General features: G+C 46.6%; 2 protein-coding genes across 11 annotated transcripts in view; one reads left to right on the top strand and one right to left on the bottom strand.

Annotated features, from left to right (window-relative positions):
- The window catches only part of RECQL5 (RecQ like helicase 5), a 38,556-nt gene extending 34,887 nt beyond the window's left edge, over positions 1-3,669 (bottom strand). For 4 of the 9 annotated variants that reach the window (XM_082326893.1, XM_082326891.1, XM_082326892.1 and 1 more), the window contains exons 1-2: positions 2,965-3,446; positions 1,593-1,714 (exon numbers count right to left, since the gene is read on the bottom strand). In XM_082326893.1, the coding sequence (XP_082183019.1) occupies positions 1,593-1,714; positions 2,965-3,214 (372 nt within the window). In that variant the 5' untranslated portion in view covers positions 3,215-3,446. Of the gene's footprint in view, positions 1-1,592; positions 1,715-2,132; positions 2,211-2,964; positions 3,447-3,471; positions 3,541-3,593 lie in introns of those variants that run through there. The other 5 variants (XM_082326896.1, XM_082326895.1, XM_082326897.1 and 2 more) reach the window with 5 other exon arrangements.
- Positions 3,670-3,757: 88 nt separating this feature from the next.
- Positions 3,758-19,854, top strand: part of SAP30BP (SAP30 binding protein) — a 31,529-nt gene continuing 15,432 nt past the window's right edge. Inside the window, exons 1-3 of one of the 2 annotated variants that reach the window (XM_082326901.1) lie at positions 3,758-3,908; positions 4,075-4,184; positions 7,285-7,332. In XM_082326901.1, the coding sequence (XP_082183027.1) occupies positions 3,794-3,908; positions 4,075-4,184; positions 7,285-7,332 (273 nt within the window). In that variant the 5' untranslated portion in view covers positions 3,758-3,793. The remainder of the gene's footprint in view (positions 3,909-4,074; positions 4,185-7,284; positions 7,333-19,854) is intronic. The other variant, XM_082326900.1, reaches the window with a different exon arrangement.

Raw genomic sequence — 19,854 nt, 5'->3', positions numbered from 1 at the left:
CTGCTAGGGAACACTAGTGGGGGTCTGTGCAAAATAACTCATCATAGCCACAGTGAGCTGAAACGAGCCACCAACGCGTCTCGGGATTTACACAATCAAGCTGTCACAGATGGAAAATGAATACCACCGCCCAACAAAACCAGAGTGCATTTCATTCCAGAATAGCTAAAGGATGTTATAAACACAGCGAGATAGGACAAAATACAAGAATGATGCAAATCACCACTGCAACAGAACCAAGTCTGGATGAGAATCACGCCATGAATAGCAAGAAAACATGGCATCATATCCAGATACATCCAGACGAGCCCTGGGCACACAACTTCACCTCCCTGCCCCTGCACTGAGCTGTGCACCTGCACTTAACCAGCACATAACCTTTCAGAAGACACGAATAGTCCTGAAAAACGGGTATCTCGTTATTTCACTCAATAACTGGTTTCAGTGATTGGTTTAATATCCACTGTTTTCTGTTCATGAAGTCAACTTTCAGCCTTCCCTATAATAAACTACACAGACCAAGCTCTCGAAGCTTGGCTACACTGAAATACATCATCGTGGTTTCGGGCACAGCCACCCCATCTCAGGGCTTGATGAGGAGACCTCTGAAGGTTCACTCCAGCTCTGTTCCCTAAGACTCACGGAGCCCATCTCAACCTATTTGTCACTCCGACACATTCTGCTTCACCTGCAAATCTTACAGTGGTAACTTTTTTAACCTCCATTTCACTGATAAAATATTGCCTGTGCTGGAGCTTAATTAGAAATCCTCTCACTTGGAACAAATTCACTATTTATAACACCTTTCTGAGATGTATCACCAAGCCTGCCTTTAATTCTTAAAATGTATCACTTTAAGATTGTAAAGTAGTTAAAAAGAAAAACCACCACAACAACCAAACCAGCAGCCTACACCACCAGATATCACGCAGTGTTTATCAGATGCTTTACAGAAGTCTAAGCAATGCTACGGCTGCTCTTACAGGGGGGTGTTTCTCCCAACAGGTGAGGAAACAGTAGAAAAGGCAAAATACAGAAAAAAAGGGTCTCACAGATGAAAGTGCTCAAGGAGCAGCTCTGCTAAACCAGCTTCTTCCCATGACAGAGAGACTGACCGCAACAAAAAAACCATTCTGATGCAGAACAAATTATGCCTTCAAAGGCAACTTCATCAGTCCCAGAGTTACTACTTTATAGGTAAAACGGCAGTTTTCTCCTGGGGAAAGATCCAGTTTGGTCCATTTGAGGTACTCTACTTTGCTGCTTCTGTATAGCACACTGGAGGTAAAAGACAACTGGAGAAAATGGAGGAAGGCTCAGTTATAAAAACCACCAGGTCATTATTAAAGAAGAAAAACCTCCATTTAGAGAGCTGCATAGTATCATACCAGAGTTACTCTGCTCTGCAGCTAAGTTGCAGTCTCTTCACCTATCACCAGGGTAAGAAAAACACACCGAGACATCAAGATGAGAATCCAGGGGCAGACCAACAGCAGAGACTCGTGGACAGAAAGACAAGAGGCAGCCGAGCCTCCAGAGTCTCCCGACCCCCTTCACTGTCTGCTTTTCCACAGCTAACAGGAGAGAGTTACCTGAATCAGTGCAATCAGAGGTGAAATGACAATGGTGATGCCCACTGCCAGAACTGCAGGAAGCTGGTAGCACAAGGATTTCCCTGCCCCTGTGGGCATGCATACAAAGACATCCTTCTCTCCTGCAAAGACAACAGAAGAAAGCTCAAGGCCACTGAGCGGTGGTGAGTTCCCAGGGCTCTGACTGGAGGGGTGGGCAGAAAGGCCGGTCATCTGTGAGAAACAGCATTTGTGTGCACGTGCCATGTGGCATACCAACAAAAGACACTTCATTTTAGGTTCTAAAAGCACAGGAATACTTTGCATGCCTGCAATGGTTTCCTTCAAAGAATCTCTGATTGCTTTGTAAACATTTAGAAACAGCCTTACAAAAGTACCAGAAGATACACAGAAACCAAGATAAAGAGAAGTTAAGTTATTCATGCTAATTCTCTTCCAGACGAACTGCTTTCACTCATCTTACAGACCTCCAGTTACCAAATTACCAGCCCCATGACAGATCTTCACCACATCCTCTTAAAGCTTATCCCAGAAAGGTACCTCATGGGAAATAACGGTTGGAAATCTCAACCACGTAGATAATATCATGCAGTTAGTAACTGTCCCTGTGCTAAGCAGCGTCTGCTTCAAGTCAGGGAGATGCCAGTGCATGCAATGTTAACGAGCAGAGACACCCTGCTGACAGAACACCGCTTTTGGCCGCTCCGTTGTCAATAGCACGGCTGCACAGCTCCTGGCGACAGAAGAAAATTGTAACTATACCCCGAGTGCCGAGTTTGACACTGTTCTGATTCGCATTGCGAGACCTGCCAGCGGAGCTGACGGTTGGCAGCTCGCACGCGTGAGCTGCCTGTCCAGCCAACAGCGGTATGGTGCTGGATACATTAATGCCAGCAAAATCGTGTTTCTGATAACGGCCACGTGGTTCAGAGAACAGGGATAAACTACGCCAGGAAATCAAGTCTTCTGCTGGTATCATCTCTAACATCGTCTACAACAAGGACAGGTTTACTCTGGAAACGTACAAGTGTAAGCAGTTTTGACCTCATCTGACGGTAAACATGCAGGCAGGTGCCTCCAGTGGAGACACCAGCAAAACCGTACTTTAAGGTTTCCTAATTTCTGGTTGATGCAATAGTGGGGTTACACAAATGCAAAGGAGAACAGGCAGGGCAAAGCCGTGCTCAGAGCGCTTGCACACAGCACGTGCTCGTGCTCCTGTGCCACCAAAACCATCTCGGAGCAGAGGAGGGCTCGGAGGGCCAGCTGGTCCTGCCTAGTCCGGGCCACGCGTCTCCTCCAAGCAGGCACGATACCGACTCCTGCAGTGAAAACCAGCCGCGTTTCACATCTTCCCGACGCTGAGCCTCACCTCTTGCCACGGTCATGGTCGCGCTCTCCTGCAGGGAGGTCTTGAAGGACTCAAACCCGAAGACCTTCCGCAGGGTTTTCCGGACCCTGCCTTCCAGGCCCGGGGGAGCCTCGCCGCTCATCTTAGAGCTGTGAACAGCGACGGGAACCCACGCTAAACCCCAACGCCGCGTCCCGTGCCCGCCTGCGCGACCTCCCGGTGGCTGCCCCGCCAGGCTCCCCCCGTCTGCGCCGCCCCCCCAGGATGCCATCCAGCCCCCCTCGCTGGAGGGGACCCCAATATCGTTTATTCTGGGGCAGCCCCCGGCTGAGCCCTCCCCGCGGGGCACGGGCCGGGCACAGCTGGGGGCTGAGGGCCGCCATAGCGGCGGGGGGACCCCAAACCCCCCCGCACCCCAGCACGGCGGGGGGGGACGCACGGCGGGGCCCCTCCCCGGGCGGGCTGTATCCTCCCGCCGCCTCACGTCCCGTCCCGTCCCGTCCCGTCCCGTCCCCGCCACGGCCGTACCCCTCCTCGCCCCGAGCCCCCGCACTTGCTCAGGGCCCGGCAGCTGCTGTCGCGGCGCCGCGCGATGACGTCAAAAGCCGCTCTTAAAGAGCCACACCCCCCGCTATAAACAGGCCGCGCACCTTTTATCCCTCCTCTCCCATAGAAACCCCGCTCCGCCTCGCTGATGGATTTTTTTCCTCTCCCCGTGCGCGGACACCGGAGCTCTCTCGCTTTAACGCCAGCCCGCTTAAGGCGGAAGAAGAAGGGCGGTGTTGCTATGGCGACTGCTCTACGCGCGTCATCTCCGTGCGCCGGAAGTCCGCCGCATCGGAGGCGGAAGATGGCGGCGGCGAAACGAAGCGTTCTCTCCTCGTTGGCGGTTTATGCCGAGGATTCGGACCCGGAGTCGGACAGCGAGGCCGGGACGGCGGGAAGCGATGGGGGAGCGGCTACGGGTGAGGGCAGGGAGGGAACCGGGGAAGGCGGCGGGCCGGGGCGGGCCGCGCGGGGGTTCCCCCGCGCGGCCCGCCCCGGCCCGCCGCCTTCCCCTCAGTGAAGGAAAGGCCCCGTTCGTTCCCACCTCCTTTTTCCTAATGGTTTTCTTTTTCCTTTCCTCTTTAGGAGAGAAGGGAGGTCTGGTCTCGGTTGGGTACGGAGACGACGACTTCACCCGCCTGGATGGGGACGAGGACGGGTATGAAGAAGAGGATGACGAGAACAGCAGGCAGTCAGTAAGTACCGCTCTGCTCCGAGAGCTTGCCCCGATCCCTTTCACCCGTTGCAGCGGCTTTTCTCTCTCCAAGGAAAGCCCCTGACCGGCAACCCAAGCTGGAACCCAGAATATCTGACTCCTGGTGTGGGTTTTAGCACTCTCCAAAATACTTCTGTTCACTTTGTTTTCAAGTGGAAAGCATTTGGCTTGAAACCCGTCAGCAGCTTGACGCAGCTCGTGTTGCTTGTTACTAACCCGTTTGACTCTCTTATGGGAAAAAGGCTGGTACAAGTTAACAGCCACGCTAAATGAAAATTATTCTCTAAGCATAGTTGACATATATGAGAATCTTGTAAAAGGAACATGCTGTTGCATGGTCGGCTGGAGGATTAAAAAGCATAAAGTTCTGTGATGTCTTCAGTTATTCTTTTGTGTATGACTAAACCCACTCACTGCATCAGGTTACCTTGATGTAACAGTGTCCTGTCTAGACGTGAGTGGCTTTTGTTTGTCGTAGGTGCATGGCATGTGTATAATATCATCACCTAAATATCGAGATAATTGGTACATCGTGAGACAGGGCATGTAGCTCGCTGCCTGCGAGTGCAGCTGTAACGCACAAAGGATAGATCATTCTGTCACGTGTAAGAGCAGAACAAGAGTTCTGGGGGAGTGGGGAGGGAGGTTCTCATCTCCGTTCTTTCTCATCAACCTCTTGCTTACCACTACATTAAGAATGTGCTATCTTGTCCCTGTTCTAGTTTTTTTGGTTACCCGGTAGAGGAAAGAAATAGGGCTATGTTACTATAACCTTTCCTCACTGAGATCTACTTTGTGTGCATTAGATCAGTCTCTTATGGACACTCACTGTTTCTGCCATCTGTTTTCCCAAGTAGCAGACAAGAAATTTGTCTCTCTCTTGTTCCTGCTTTTGGTTTTGTTGTGTTGCTAACTGGAAAGGGTGCAAGCAGCAGCATTCAGGGTCTGCTCCTGGCATCTGGCTAAGCAAAGTAGCGAAACTTTTTTACTGCTTTAGTAATTATTCTTTTTATATCCAAAACTTCTAGACCCCCTTCAGTGAGATCTCTTCAGTTTAAAGAAAGTGGTAGGTGTGATCCGGATGCGTGTCAATACCAGCTGTGGTTAGTTAGCATTGACGAATGGGCAGGTAAATGGAGCAGCCTTTATTGCGCACACAACTTTCAGTGCAGGTCGCAGCTGTCCGTCATCCGGGAGGTGCGAGGTGCCGTTCAGGTAACGGCAATCGATGGAGTCACTCCGCTGTCAGCCAGCAGGTCTCGCGTGTATTTGCAGTTACTGTACAGACGTGTGCAGGTTACACGGGGTGCCTTCTCTCCAGTCTTACTGCAGGAGAGCAAGGCTTGGTTTTTTGGATTAAGTATTCTTTGACCAGAATCGAGAGCTTCCTTGATACTGCTTGTGCTAGTAGCTTGTATTGGTTATGAGTTGTTTTTAGAAAGAAGGGTGAGTTGGACTCAGGTTGTCCTGGGCTTTTATCTAAACACCTCTGTGCTTATCTACCTTAACAGTGACTGAAAAGCCTCTGTCTTTTCAAAGGCAGTTCTCAGTGATGCTTCTTTGTTTGTTGATGTTGTTTCAGTGATATCCCCTGCTAAGTTAGGAGGTTTGGGGAGCTGTTTCGGTTACCTGTCTATAACATGATGGATTCAACCCATTGTTGCTTTGTTGAAAATTACTCTTATCCCTATAATATAGGTGCAACTGTGGAGGTGAGAGAAATCTCATTTGTGGTAAACACCAAGTTACTTGGTACTATAGTTCTTTTCCAGTTACAAACTTCCTGTTACTAAATGTTGATAGTTAAGACTGAATTATTGGCACATGTGCGTGTTTCAGAAAGGTAAGCTGGAGAGTAGCTGAATTGGAGGAGTTCAATGCCTCACTTCTGTGGGATATGCATGTTAATTCAGGCAATTAAAACCTACTGACATTATTGTGTGGTTGTTCTCTAGCTTGCCTTGCCAGAACTTGCTCGTGTGCTAATACTCTGAGGTGGGCATTTTGCTGTAAACTCTTCCTTTCAGTTGCATGTAATCATCTCACTTCTTTGTTTTTCTTTTTGAAGCTGAAACACCAAGTTCTTGTTTTGGGGCCAAAGTTGAAATTTGTGGCGAAGTTTGGAGGAAAAAACCATTCTGCTGAGTTGTGTGAGCAAGAAAAACATTTTCTGCTCCTCAAACTTGTTTTGAACCCAGAGTATGTATTTATGTCGAGAAACATAGGTAACTCTAGGATCCCCAGTGAAGTAGCTCATAGGGCAGTGGAACAGTAGGCTTACCTACCAGCTGGGACCAAAGCTGGAGCTTACTCCTCACACGGTGTAGAATTTTACATGAGGCTGAGTTCAGTATTTTAAGCTCTCACAGGGCAGAAATTTGCCCAGTTCTTTGGTTTATTTCTGGGTAGAAATAAAAACTGAATGGAGTCCGTTACCTAAAACAGTGGAATTTGTCAGTTATTCCCTTCTGCGCAAGTTCACGTCATCTGCGAATGAGGCTACGAGAGCACTACACAAATAAGAAAGATGCGGTGTCTGCTGGCATCACCGGATCTTTGGAACTTGGTGCTAGGCCAGGCCCTCACCAAGCCTGCATGTTTGGTCGGACGGCAGGCCAGCTGTGTGTCCTCTATGTGCTGCTGATGTATGCTTGGGAGTATAATAGGTCTTGCAAATGCTGCTTTTTCTGTGAGTTCTGCTAAACGGGGGCAAGTGCAAAACGCTCCCTTGCCAACTGGAGGAGACAGAATTACCAAATGACAAATGCTTTTTTCCCAGTTCTGTTGCTTCTTATTGTCTAGTTCTGAGCATTCAGGAGCTGCATGAGTTTTGCGGGGGACATCTGCTACTGAAGCTTTTGCCTAAAAAAAAAAAAAAAAACAAATCAAAACCCAAACAAACACTTCTTTCCCTGACTGTAGGACTTGTTTTCTGGTCATGAGTGGGTGGGGCAAAACTACCTTCTGTGGAAAGGGTCTTGGACTACTGCTGGGCTGCTGAATGCAAGCCCTTTGCTGTAAGTGCAGTTACTTGCCAAGCCTGCTCTTTAAGCTTAATCCTGTAAATTCTTGTCTTGTAGGAAGATGACGATTCAGAGACTGAAAAACCTGAGGCTGGTGACCTAAAGGTATTTGGAAGTGTGGTATGGTGGTGGGGGGGAAGCTCAGTACAAGAGGAATAAGTCTTAACAGCATGGCTTGGTGTTCGTTTGTGATCTTCCATAGCTAGTTTCATACTTTCCTTTTTGTAGCTGTAACGTGTTTTTTTTGTTTTTTTTTTTTTTTACTTTAGTTCTGGCTTCTGCCAAAAGTAGTTAAGCAGTTAGGCTATGGGCTGAGTCATGATCAAGATCTGCATACATGGACTTAGTCATCTTGTGCATTAGATCTGAGGTAGGTTTTCTGGCAGCATCTCACCTGTTTTGCAGGGCTCTGGGAGATGCAGTATTCAGTACAGAATTCTCTTAGGACCAGTGTTAGTTGGAATACTTTCTTTGTTGTCGTGGTTTAACCCCAGCTGGGAACTAAGCACCACGCAGCTGCTCACTCGTTCCCCTCCCCGGTGGGATGGGGGAGAGGATCGGAAGGGTAAAAGTGAGAAACTCGTGGGCTGAGATAAAGACAGCTCTTTGCTGCGCACGCAAGCCGAGCAAAAGGAGGAATTCATTCAGTACTTCCCCTCGGCCGGCGGGTGCTCAGCCAGCCCCAGGGAAGCAGGGCTGCAGCACGCGGAACGGTGACTTGGGGAGACAAACACCATCGCTCCCAACGTCCCCCCTTCCTCCTTCTCCCCCCGCTCTGTGTGCTGAGCGTGGCGCCATGCGGTGTGGGACAGCCCTGGGGGCAGCTGTGCCGGCCGTGTCCCCTCCCAGCCCCTTGTGCCCCCCGCTCGCTGCGGGGTGGGGGAGAGGCAGAAAAGGCCTGGACTCTGTGCGAGCGCTGCTCCGCAGTAAGGAAACCATCCCCGTGTTATCAACACTTTCCAGCACAAATCCAAACCATAGCCCCACGCTAGCTGCTGTGAGGAAAACTAACCCTATCCCAGCCCAAACCAGCACATTCGTTTAGAACAACTTAATGAATAAATGATCTTATGCTCCTAGAGGTCATGAAATGTGTCAAAATCAATTCAGTTGTCTCCACTTCTCTTTCTGTCCTTCTGAATGAAGCTGTTCTGTAAAGGTTGTATTTAAAATTTAAAAAGTGAAGTAAGATCCCGCGATGATAGCTGTCATAAATAGTTGAAGTTGTCTTTATTACATCTTGTTTCTGCTGAACAACAAGTGTTTAACAGCACATAGAAACACACATCCAGGCTAAAAGCTGGAAGACAGACAAAACACCAAATCCATTTGAAACTTTATGGAGAACTGTGCTCAAATTTCTATGCTAGTTCAGTCCCCCATGCAATATAAGCAGTCCTGTGGGATACCGAGTGAATGACAATTGCAAGGGCCTTTATTTTATCCCGTAGCTTCCTCAAGGATGCAGACAGTCTCTGAGCTCTGCTAAGGAAACAGGACTGTGCTGCAAACTGAGATTCTTTAGAGCATTTGAATTGGTGCAGGACAAGACGAAGGCAAATGAATGTGTTTGGCTGTTCTGCTTAAATGACTTTTATAGCAGCACCTTCTTCCAGTATCCACAATATTTTTATGGCTTTATGGTGATACACAGTTGGAAATCTTGGCAGCTGTACTGCAGCTGAAGTCTCTTGCATCACTGTGTGAAATACCATCAACGCCTTTGGCATACAGGTAGGAGGCGCTTGGAAATGGAATGTATTGTCTCCTTTCCTTGTCGCAAGAAAAATTACCTTTTTTGGAAGAGAGGAAAAGGTAATCTCTCACTTTTATCCTTTTTCTACTGATAAATTTTTGCCATTGTGGCTGGGAAGCGTGCTAGCAAGATGTTTCTGTAAAAGCTGCTGGATTGAAATGTGTGCTGTGAAAGAAGAACAGATGGGTTTTCCTTAAAAGAGAAACCTGGTGTACATCACCGCAGTCTCTCTAGTAGGGCCCTGTTGCAATTGTTTGCGTTTCTGTCTCTAAAAGGGCTCTAGGACTTCAGGGCAGTGGAGAAAAGATCTGGCAAAGAGAGAAAGAACAAAATCAGACTATAGTAGCTCTTGTCTGAGTAATGATGCATTACAGAAATCTTGCCACTGAATTGTGTGGCTACTGCTTTAATGTGTTGCTGACATTTCATGTTGTCTTGTTTAAAAAGCCTCTTGCTTTCAGTGGGTTCTGTGTGCTACTGCCTCGGTGCGTTTTGCCCTTCTGAAGGAGAGCTACACCTGGCCTGGAGCAGTGTTTCAGTTTCAGTGGGGAAGCAAAGAAACACTGAATGCATTAAAAGCATTTGGTATCTTGGGTACACTGGCAAGAAAATGTAAACTAAAGTTAAATAAAAAATAATAAAAACAAAACAAAACAACAAAAAAAAAAACCACAAAAAAAACCAAAACCCAACAAAACCCCAAACTAAAACAACAACAACAACAACAACAAAAAAACCATGAGAAAGGTAAAATGTAATTTGTAGTGTGGCATGAAAGGTGAGGATTTGAGAAGAATAGCAGGGAAGCAAATCTGAACTTCAGCAGTTCCAGACTTCCATGTCATCCTTAATAGATGTCTTCATACATAAGTAAAAAAGGGAATAGCCGCCTCTGGCCTTTTGGGTTTTCTTGACTTCTAGCTAAATAGCCAGCTGGCACTTGGGGGAGCGGTAGAAGCACACCTTCGCTACGCGGCGTCCTGCAAGGCAGCCCGGTGCTGTGCTGGTAACAGCAGGCGCGTTGCCGTACGGCGTTCTGTGGGACACTGGCGGAGTCGCACTAGCCATGCTGTTAAGAAATTCACTCGGGATGGGGGGAGATGGAACATCATTGTCAAAGTAGTTTTACTTGAAGCAGTTGCAAATGTTTCCTATCCCCCTTTTCCACCAAGCGGCAGTGTTCTCATTCTTCCTTATTGCTCTGAGCTTGCAATATCTGTGACAACTAGTGAGTAAGAGTTGGAGTTACTGTAAATCCAAAGTGCAGCAAAAAGTGGGGCACTTGATTATAACTTGTTAACTCTTTTGGATAACGTTATTTTGTTTTGTCCCAGCTGAGTGCTGCAGTTGTTCTTCCTCTATCAATTTCATTGTAAGACAGCACAGACCTGGCAACATGCTTAAAGAGGTGTCACGGGCTCTTTGTATACGGTTAGGGCTTTTCCAGGGTCTGAATCTGACTGTACGCAGAGCGTAAATCCTTTAAAATGCGTGAATGAGGTAAAACATTGCAATTCATCGGTTCATCATAGTCTCTTCAAGTCCTGAATATATATTCAGCGTTTTTTAGTGTTTGCCTCTTTGTACATATGAATGAACTACTTTGAGACTGTCTTGAATAATTGACCAGGACACTTGAGCCAGGTTGTGTGAAGAAGTCGTTCCCTCGTTGCTGGTGCGTCCTGTGATTTGGCCTCTTTCTGCACTTGGGTAGCACCAGACACAAAACCTCCAGAAGGTTGGGTTGGTGTCAGCTGTGGGTGTAGACCCAGGAGGCTGAAGGTGGGGAATGATGTAAAAACTGTCTGGTGAAGCAGTGGTGGGGAGAGTGGAATTTGGAGCCTGCCTCAAATAGCCCCAAAGGGGAGATGTTTTTCTGCCCCACCCTATGGAGTTTATAGCTATCTCAGGTTTGTGTCTTGATTCCAGGGAGTATGCCCTTGTTGATCTTGATTAATCATCTGAAAGCGTTCTTCCAGAGCAAACTTCTGGCCCACAGGATTCTCTGTTACCGAGCACCTGTGAACCAGTCCCAAATGCTGTGTGCTTGCAGCAGAAAGCAGAATCTTCCTCTTTAAGTAGCAAAGTCAGGTGCTTCAAAATGCAGTTAGAGGATGCAAGGTGCTTCAGGGCCTCATGAAAAATGGGAGATTCAAATCTAGGTAAAACTAATTACTCTTCCAAATTTCGCTCTGGGAGGATGTGCTCAGGCTCTGGAGCAGGACGTCTTTGTTAGTGACCAAAATCACTTCAGGGGTCCCTGGTTTTAAGTGAGCAGTCACCAGCTGTAACCAAGCAACTGTCTTAGAAGCACTTCAGAAACAAGGCCGCCTGCTTAGAAGGGAAAAGAAATGGCCAACAGAAGCTGTTGGCAAAGGCTGGTGTTAAAGATGGAATCCCAAAGCCTGGACAGGTTCTTTATGTCTTTTCCTCAGATAATGGAGCCGTGGGTACAAAACAAAAGACGCTGGGGAAATGGGTGTGAAATTTGGTGTTCTGCTGGCATTGGTTTGGAACGATGAGGGTTAACGGGCTGTGCGGTGAGTGCAAGTGCTTGGGCTCTTGCCAGCAGCTGGCTATGGTTACAGCCTCGGTGCAGTAACAAGATAGAAGCCTTCAGTGCTCACTAAATGGGCCAGCCCTGCAGAAAGAAGGAAAATGAACCTTAAATGAAATATTGGCCTTGTGCTCCAAGTCTCACCTGAGGGGTTCTGTACTTCATATTGCAGGGCTGGATGAATAACAGGTTGCAAGCGCTGATCAAGGACAGAGCCCAGCCCTGCAGGTTGGCTTACTGGAGTTTTCACAGGGGGAAATCATTAACTTTTGAACCTTGATTGTGGTATCAGGACTAGCCAGTGCAGGAAAGCCGATAAATAGTGCCACTCCCTTAGCGAGTGAATGCCTGACACAGTTTTTCAAAGCAGGTGGCTACTTTGATGTTTTCCTTTTCTGGTTTTGTTGTAAGGGTCCCCTCTGCATCCTTGTGGCACTGTAGGGAAAGGCAGCCAAACTGGGGTCTAGCAGAAGGGTGTCAAATTTTCAGAGGAATACGATGTTTCTAAGCATGCCTGAGTACCACCTCTTGATAATCATCAACTCTTTATTATGTTTAGCTTTTGTTGATCCAGCATACCTGTAAAGTAATTTTACTGTGTTGTGATGGATAGGTGTGTACTAATACTTGGATAGAGGCTTTTGATTGCAATGGGTTTTTTATCTTGCCTGCCCATTAACCTGTTTGTTTAAATACCAAAATTATCTTGATTTAAAGTAAAAGTGGTAAGTGTTAAGAACCAGTAAATGGGTGGGTGTGTGCAGTAACGTAATCCCTATAATTAACTCTTACTTTGAAAAGGCATATTAATTTTTCTGAATTCAAGATACATTCATCAAGCCAGATTCTCAAAAGATGCCTGAACTTCCTCAGTAACTTTCGCCTCCAGCATAACTGTTTTGTTCTGAAGAAGGGGAAAAAAGTGTGTTGGGGAAAAGTTGCATCATTAAAGCACTGCTGTTGCGTTTAGGTGTTCCACAGCAAGCTGTATAGAAGGAGCTGGCATTGGTAAGCTTTAGAAAATAATTTGAATCTTTTACTTTTGCGGTGGCAAATTATGAAGGTTGCTTAGGAAATACCAGCTCTTGATGCTTTCAGTCGTTGACAGGTAGTCTTGAAAAGTCCACTTAGAATATGTTAAAGGCCACAGAACTGAAGAGCACGTATTAAAACTGCTGTTCCACCCAAAACCAGCGCACTCTGCGATGGCTGAAGTGGCTGTGTATTAGTCGTCTTGCGGCTGCTGGATCTGTAGGATATAACTGGTTTGTAAGTGTGTTGTAGGAAGGCGCTCCCAAGGGCTCATCAGAAACAAAAAAATTTCATTATGTTCCGCCCCCCCCGGCTTTTTGATGCAGCGTGGGTCAGCATTGGCCTCCGATGGGCAGAACTGGCAGAACAGCAGCTGTATTTTTAAAATGGCCTTGTGTTATGCATGGCTGTGCGGTGTGCCTCTCTGCGAACACTTTCCAAGCGTGAACTGCGCAGTTTCCGGGGCGAGGGTTGAGGGTAGGTCTCCGGTGGTTTGTTTCCCACTCATTCCTTTGCCTGTGAGCACAGCCTGAAGGTGCCAGTGAGAAGCACGACAGTCTCGGATTCATCTTGTTCTGTATTCTAGCTTCCTTTTAATATAATTGTGTAAAATGCTGTCTGCGCTTCCGACTCAACATATTTTTTCCTCATTTTAGGTTTGGCACGCTGTTTTCCAGCGCTCTCAGGGAACCAGAGAGTTTGGCAGTTTAGCAGTCGGCGTTACATGCAGAGCCTTTAGGGGGAGTGGAGTTAACTCCGCTTGTAATGCTGTCCCCTACGCTGTTACAGTGAGCGCTCAAACATTACAGCAGCTGATACCTGGTTCCCGTTTTATAACCAGGTGGTTGCCCTTAGTTATTGCCAGAGAATATCAGCGGTGGTTAAACAGTTTTGCATGCAGGAAACAAAATATTTGGCGTCTTTGATTATTTTGCCCCTTGCCCCACGTATTTCTGTATCTCCAGCTCTGTCTGCCTGAGAGGGAGATAGATCACAGCGTCGTTGGTCTCTGAAACTGGCTTACCTACTTTAGAGCTGCTGGCTTCAGTCCAGCTCTTGAGATGTTTAGAAGATGAGACATGTCCGCGGACATGCTTGTTCCTTCCTCCCCGCCAGGCATACATGTTGCGGCAGACTCTTCACTCCCTGCAGTATCAAATACCACAGATTATTGACACAGGTGTGGCTTGCCTTTCTCCAAAGGAAGAGCCAGGCTTTTTCTGTTTGTCTTTAAACTTGAAGAAAAGTCCTTTCTGGAGCTGCTTCCCCTTGCATATTTGACCTGATGAAGGTCCAAGTTCTTCTTCCAAGTCCAGTTCTGTTGTTGCAATTATTTCTGTCTGCTCTGCTGAAATAGGCTGTTCTGAATTTGCATGTCGGTGCGTGTCAGAGTGAGAGTCTGAACAGTCAGCACAGATGGAGGATTGCCTCAAATACCAACAAATATCTGAAAATAGCTTCTTCCAGCTTCCCCCTTCTGGGTACAGAAGGACCAAAATCTGCAAAAACTCCGTGGGATCCATTCATGAAGGAGTGCATATCCCAGTGAGGATACTTGCTTTTACGCTTGGCCTCTACTCCAAACTATGAAGAAGAATTTTTAGCACTATGTATGAAGGAAGAAAGCTTGTGCAAGAAATTAATTTTGTCAGCTCTCCTCAGCCTTTCCTTTGCTCCTGTGAGGCTTAAGATTCCTCACAGCCCAGCCTCACTTTCTACTTGATTCTGCGCTGCAACAATCTGTAAAAAAAAAAAAAAAAAAATAAAATCCTCAAAGTAGCTTGACACCTCAAGCCCTGTCCTGTGGTGCCGATATTTCACCTCCGAATTCCTGTTTCACTGTAGTGACTTGAGAGCAGAATTCAGGGGCTCTGCAGAGCGAGGCACGTCGCTGCAGACCACGGTGGAGACTGCTGGGAGCTGTGCTGCTGGCCGCAACGCGGGGCAGCTGCTGAGTGCCGGCGGGCTCCCGCGGGCCGCGCGATCTTCCGCGCGGGCCGTTCCGCACGTTTACACCACTGCTGTGGAGAGGCCGCGCTCTGTGCTCTCGCAAAGCACCTGCGCGGGGTGATCTGCAGGTGTTAAACTCGGAGGGCCCCTGGCATCAGGGGCAGGGAAGGAGAGAGGAGGCAGCCAAGGGAAGCAGGTAGCTCTGGGACCAGGGTGCCGTCCTAAGGCCGATGTTAGTAACTGTACCTCCGCTTGGAAAGCGCAAGTTCTGGCGCCCAGTTCCTTGCCTGGAAATTACTTCCAACAAATAATCTTTGTCAAATATTGAGATAGCATATGTCGGGTGAACAGAATCAAGTTTCAAAGAAGCTATGTAAAGGCTTTTATGCTATGAATGCTTCCCTTCTAAAGTGTTTTCTTACAGAAATGTTTTGCCAGATCTTGGTTGAGGTTTTTTGGTGGTTTTTTCAATGAAATTGAAATGAAATGACAGTGGATTTTGAGACTTAATTTAGCTTAAAAAGTAAAAGGCAGTGTCAGCTACACGAGTTCTTTGTTTTGATAAGATGCTTAAGGAATGTCTCCGGAGTTGACTCTTTCTTCCCTTTTTGTCTGTGACAATAGTATCTCAAAATAGGTAGGTTCATATAGGCTGCACGTAAGTGTCACTGAAGGTTGGATATATCAGTTATTTCCTATAGGTGGCTTATTTCTGAGCTGCCGTGCTTCTCTTGGTATCTAGATCCTGCTCCCTACCGTTTTTTCTTAGTTAAATGTCTTATCCTGTACTGGGCACTCTGCCTGGAGCTATGTATCAGAGCTGGCAAACAGGATATGGCTGTAGGAAACGGGCTTGTTTCAGGCTTTCTCTTGGGATTCTCCTCTCTCACAATACAAGAAAAGGGGGGGAGAGGAATAAAAGCACTGTTCTTCTGTTCCCTTGCTTTCTCTTCCCCGGACTCTGAGTACGCTTGATGTGGGCTCTTGTTTGCTGCCCTCCGCCTGGTAGCACACCGCCATCAGGCAGATCGGGTGAGCAAGAGATGAAACAGTTCTTGTCATGCACTTTTAATATTAAATGAGAAGTTTCTGGTGTTCTCTTCCCACAAGCACTTCTGGTGTTTGTAGAAAAGCAAGAACATAACTGCTAGCATGTTCCTTTAAAAAAGAAAAGAAAAAAAATAAAAGGCCAAAAAAAAAGCACCCGATCCAGGGTTTGGAGAGGTCTTGCTCTTGCTGCTTGCATATAAACATTTCACCCGCTTGCTCTGGCGGGTCCATTTTCACTATCAGCTTAGATAACTCTTCTCACAATTTATTCAAAGTTATAGAGTTTCTTTCCATCATACTCAGCCTAATGAGGCCGTTGATATGTTAGGACTACAGGAGGTAGTCTGCATTGTAGAGGGGAGGAAAAACTACAAAAACTTCTTGCTGGTGCTTGCTCAGATGAGAGAAATCCACTGTAACAACTATTGCAGATCCACCGGCTCCTCGTGGAAGGACTGCACTGAAAAATTCCCTGCATTAATATCCTCAGACTGAGCCACTAGCATGACAGCAGTGGGACTGGCCTATACGTTTTGTGGCTGTCAGTTTAAATTGGTGTTAAATTCCTTTCTGTGCAAGCAGTCAGGTGAAATAGGGGAGAGTGGAAGTTCTGCAATGCAAGAGCGTTCTCTCGGGGGGGGAAGAGAAAATGTTGAGGGGTACTCTGGAAGCTTCCTAGCTGCTTTTTTTTAATGCTAACGGGAAGTCAGCAGAAGAATGAAGCTGTAGGGCTAAATTGGCTGCAAGTCTGGGAACGCAACTGAGTGGTGGCGAAGCTGGCTTCAACTTCTCCCTTCTTACAATTTGCATCTTATTTAAAGCAATCCGTTTCTGGTTTTGTATCTTTTCTGCTTCCCTGTTCAGCCGTTTCTTCTTGTAGTTTGAAGTACACCTGCGCTAACGTGTGCAACTGCTCCTACCAGAAACTGATGGTTGAATTTGTACCTTTTGACAACAGTTATGTTCGACGCGAGCCTTGTACTGGATTTATGGATCTTGTTTCAGGAAGGATTTAGCGAGCATTGTTGTCAGTCAGTCCAATTCTTTCCATTAAATAAAGCTGTTCTGGGCAAGCCTTTCCAAACTTGGATTCATCACTCTCAGATTCATATTGGTTTTGCTTCCTTCCGTTAATCTCTGTTCCACACTGCGAGGATTGCGTTTGATTGTTTTTATTTTCCAGGGAACCTGAGCAGAGGCTGTTTTTTATGTAACTGAATGGAAACACTCTACAACTGAAAAGATGGTCTATATTTCACCTCGGCAAGGTGAAATCTTAAGCCAAAATGCAGCACTTTCCGTATGCCTGTGCGCACACACGCACACACCCCTTCAGCTTGCTCTTCTTTAGCTGATTATTACAATGCATGAGAACTGAACCATCAAGCTGGCTTCATATCAGTCAGGCTCTTGCAGGCAGCATCGTCTTGCCCAGGGCTTGAAGAAAGCATTTGTCTTTGGGAAGCAGTAAAAATGGAAAACCTTTTCCTGAACACACAGAGGAATAGTAACAGAGTACCTGTTTTCTGCTCTCGGTGAGCTGATGTGCAGACTTGCTCTTAGAAGCACAGAAATTGTGACTTACGTTAGTGGTCTAGTTAGATGTTAAAAAGCTGGTGTTTTTTTCTTGTTGTTTTTTTAATACTTTGTCTTTGCCCATAGCAGTTTGTGCTCTTCAGAGGCTGCTCTTTGTTAGTCTCTGGGTCAGGGGAAGGGAGTCTGCCTCCTGCTTGTCTTGCCCTCTTTCAGGCCTCTTCCAGCTTGGCTCTGGACCACCACGGCATCCCTCGACCCCTTTCAGTGGGTCTGTTGGAGCAAGGCCGTCTGGCTCGAGGCCCTTAAACAGTTGATCTTGTGAGATGTAGGCTGCAAAGTAGATAGCAGCCAGAAAATCAACTTGTTGAGTGCAGGAGAGGAATAAAGTACAGTACTGCTTTTTTTCTTTTTTTTTAAACTCGATGTAGCTATTCTTAGAGGTCATCATGTAATACTAGATGGGATAAAATGACTAGAGAAAATGAACGAACGCAGGACACTTTTTGCCCGAGTTTTGTACTTCCATGATGCTAGAGAGAATTTTCAGCGTAACCGATGCGTCCAGGCTGACTGCGCAAGTAGCGAGGGACTGGCTGCAAAAGTAAATTCAGAGGTGCTCCCGTACAGCCTTGCGGAGTCGGGCTTGTGGAAAATGTGCAGTAGTGGAAAGTGCCACCAGTGAAGTCTTAACCTTGTTATTTTTCAGTGATCAGGGTCCAAATGGAAATGAACCCAGTAAATGATGCCTGTAGCTCTGGGATACTTGAAGGCTCTAATAGCTTTCATGTATCTGCTCTGATAGAGACTTGACGTGAAATCCCTTCTGCTTGGAACCACTCACCCGCTTGATTTTGTGCTCCTCCTGTGGGATACTGATACGTAGCACGGTGGGTATTGATGATGGAGTAATCTACAAAACGATCACCTTGCCCTGAATGGATTTATGTAGATTCTCTTCTTAAATTTCGGTTATCTTCCAAATTTTCCGTTGATTAAATGCATTTGATTTCCTTTAGAAATCCCTTGTCCGGTGTAAATATTTCTTTCATTTCACAATGAAAAGATAACAACCGTGCAGTGTTTATTGTACCTTGTTACTCGGTGAGTCTCTCTCTCCTTAAAGTTTATATTGGATTAGATCTGCAGAAAATATGGTGGGGTTTTTTTGGTTTTGTTTTGGGTTTTTTTAATGCTGTCTTTTCTAATCAGTTCATTGTATTCAATGCGTGTCCCAAACTTAAATTAGCCTAAGGGAGTGTAGGAGAGTTCTTGTTGAGTGAGTACTCCACTGAAGGCTTTTAGACTGTCCTTAAGTTTTGGATCTTCAGTAGATACTGAGAGGTTTGAACAAGACTTCTTAAATCTTGCATCGGCCAGACTGTATGTCTTTGGTCAAGTTGTTGATACTTGCCTTGCCATGGTCTTAGACAGTAAACTGAGCAAATATGAACAAGCACCGTAGGAGGAGTCGGTCATCATTTTGTTTTCTGCAGGCATTTAAGAGGCTTGAAAGTAGTCCGACTTAATGAAAAGCTGTGTTGATGTCTTCAGCTTGTTAATGACGGAGCAGTGGGTGTAGGTACGCAGTAATTCATCAGTAAGCAAAATTCATGTCCTCTGGGCAGTGAGGTGTGGCTATGATATGTTAGTGAACTTGTTTGCTTTTGCTTGGTGTAGCTCTGGGGTTTCTGATGCCTTGGCTGTGGCCTGAGGATGTGGAGACCAGACTTGCTTGAGCGGCTGTGGTGAAACGGGTGTGGGCGATCAGGCCAGGTAGGCACGCACTGGCGGCCTGATAGGACTGGCTTTATTTAGCCTGTTACAAACGGGGCAGGCTTGTGCTGTACCTCTGGGATTAAAGGATACAAATTAAAGGGCGAACTTACTTCTGGTGAAAGCAAACTTACTGACGATTCTGGAAATTCATAATATGTACTATTTACCGCATCTGACGTTTTAGCAATATTTGTCTAATGTAAGGTACATAACAGGAGAGGGTTTGGCCATGAAATTATCTCTCAGAATATTAGTTCGTGTTTCCTGAGAATTGCGTGCTTATGCTTGGCGCTGGCTCCAAACAGCTACAGGAGACTTAAAAACGGGCTTCGGGAAACTTGAGAAATAGAGCAGCTAGCCTTGCAGCCCTGTTAACTGGCCAAATGAGAGGGCAGCCTTCCTGAGGGCATTTAGTACCTGTCTAAAGCACCTGAATTTGACTGTGCCACCGGGTTGCACAGGTGCCTCCTCGGCAATATTGGTCATTTGGGCGATTTTTTTCTCTTGCCTTTGGGTTCTTGGATGGTGAGAGGACAAGCGGGCAGAAGATGGGAAGGATAATGGAATAATAAATACAGTGCTGGGCAAGAGGAAGGATCAAGAGGTGCTTGGGGACGTAGCCTGTCTCTTCCTCTTCCCTCTCAGTCCACTTAAACCAAAACTTTCAAAAGGTAAGAGTGTAGGATATAATTCAGTCAAGGTTGGAACAAAAGCAGTTCCCTCCTTTCACCTCAACAAACACTTGCTTGTTGTCTCAAACCAAGGCAAGAAACACTTTTAATTACATATCTCGCAAGTTCTCCCCCGAAGGGAATAAAGCAGCCTTTCTGACCGCACGTGTTCGCTGCCTGATGAGTCACTGCATGCTGCCCGGACATACGTTCCCCTTCTGTCTGTAGCTCTGTGAACTTCTCCAGCCCGCGTGCAACGTTTGCCTGCTAATCTGAATTTGTCCTCACCACCTGCTAGT

This window comes from Platalea leucorodia (assembly GCF_965183815.1).
Source record: "Platalea leucorodia genome assembly, chromosome: 14".
Lineage (NCBI taxonomy): Eukaryota > Metazoa > Chordata > Aves > Pelecaniformes > Threskiornithidae > Platalea > Platalea leucorodia.
This window is presented reverse-complemented; position numbering and strand designations above follow the sequence as displayed.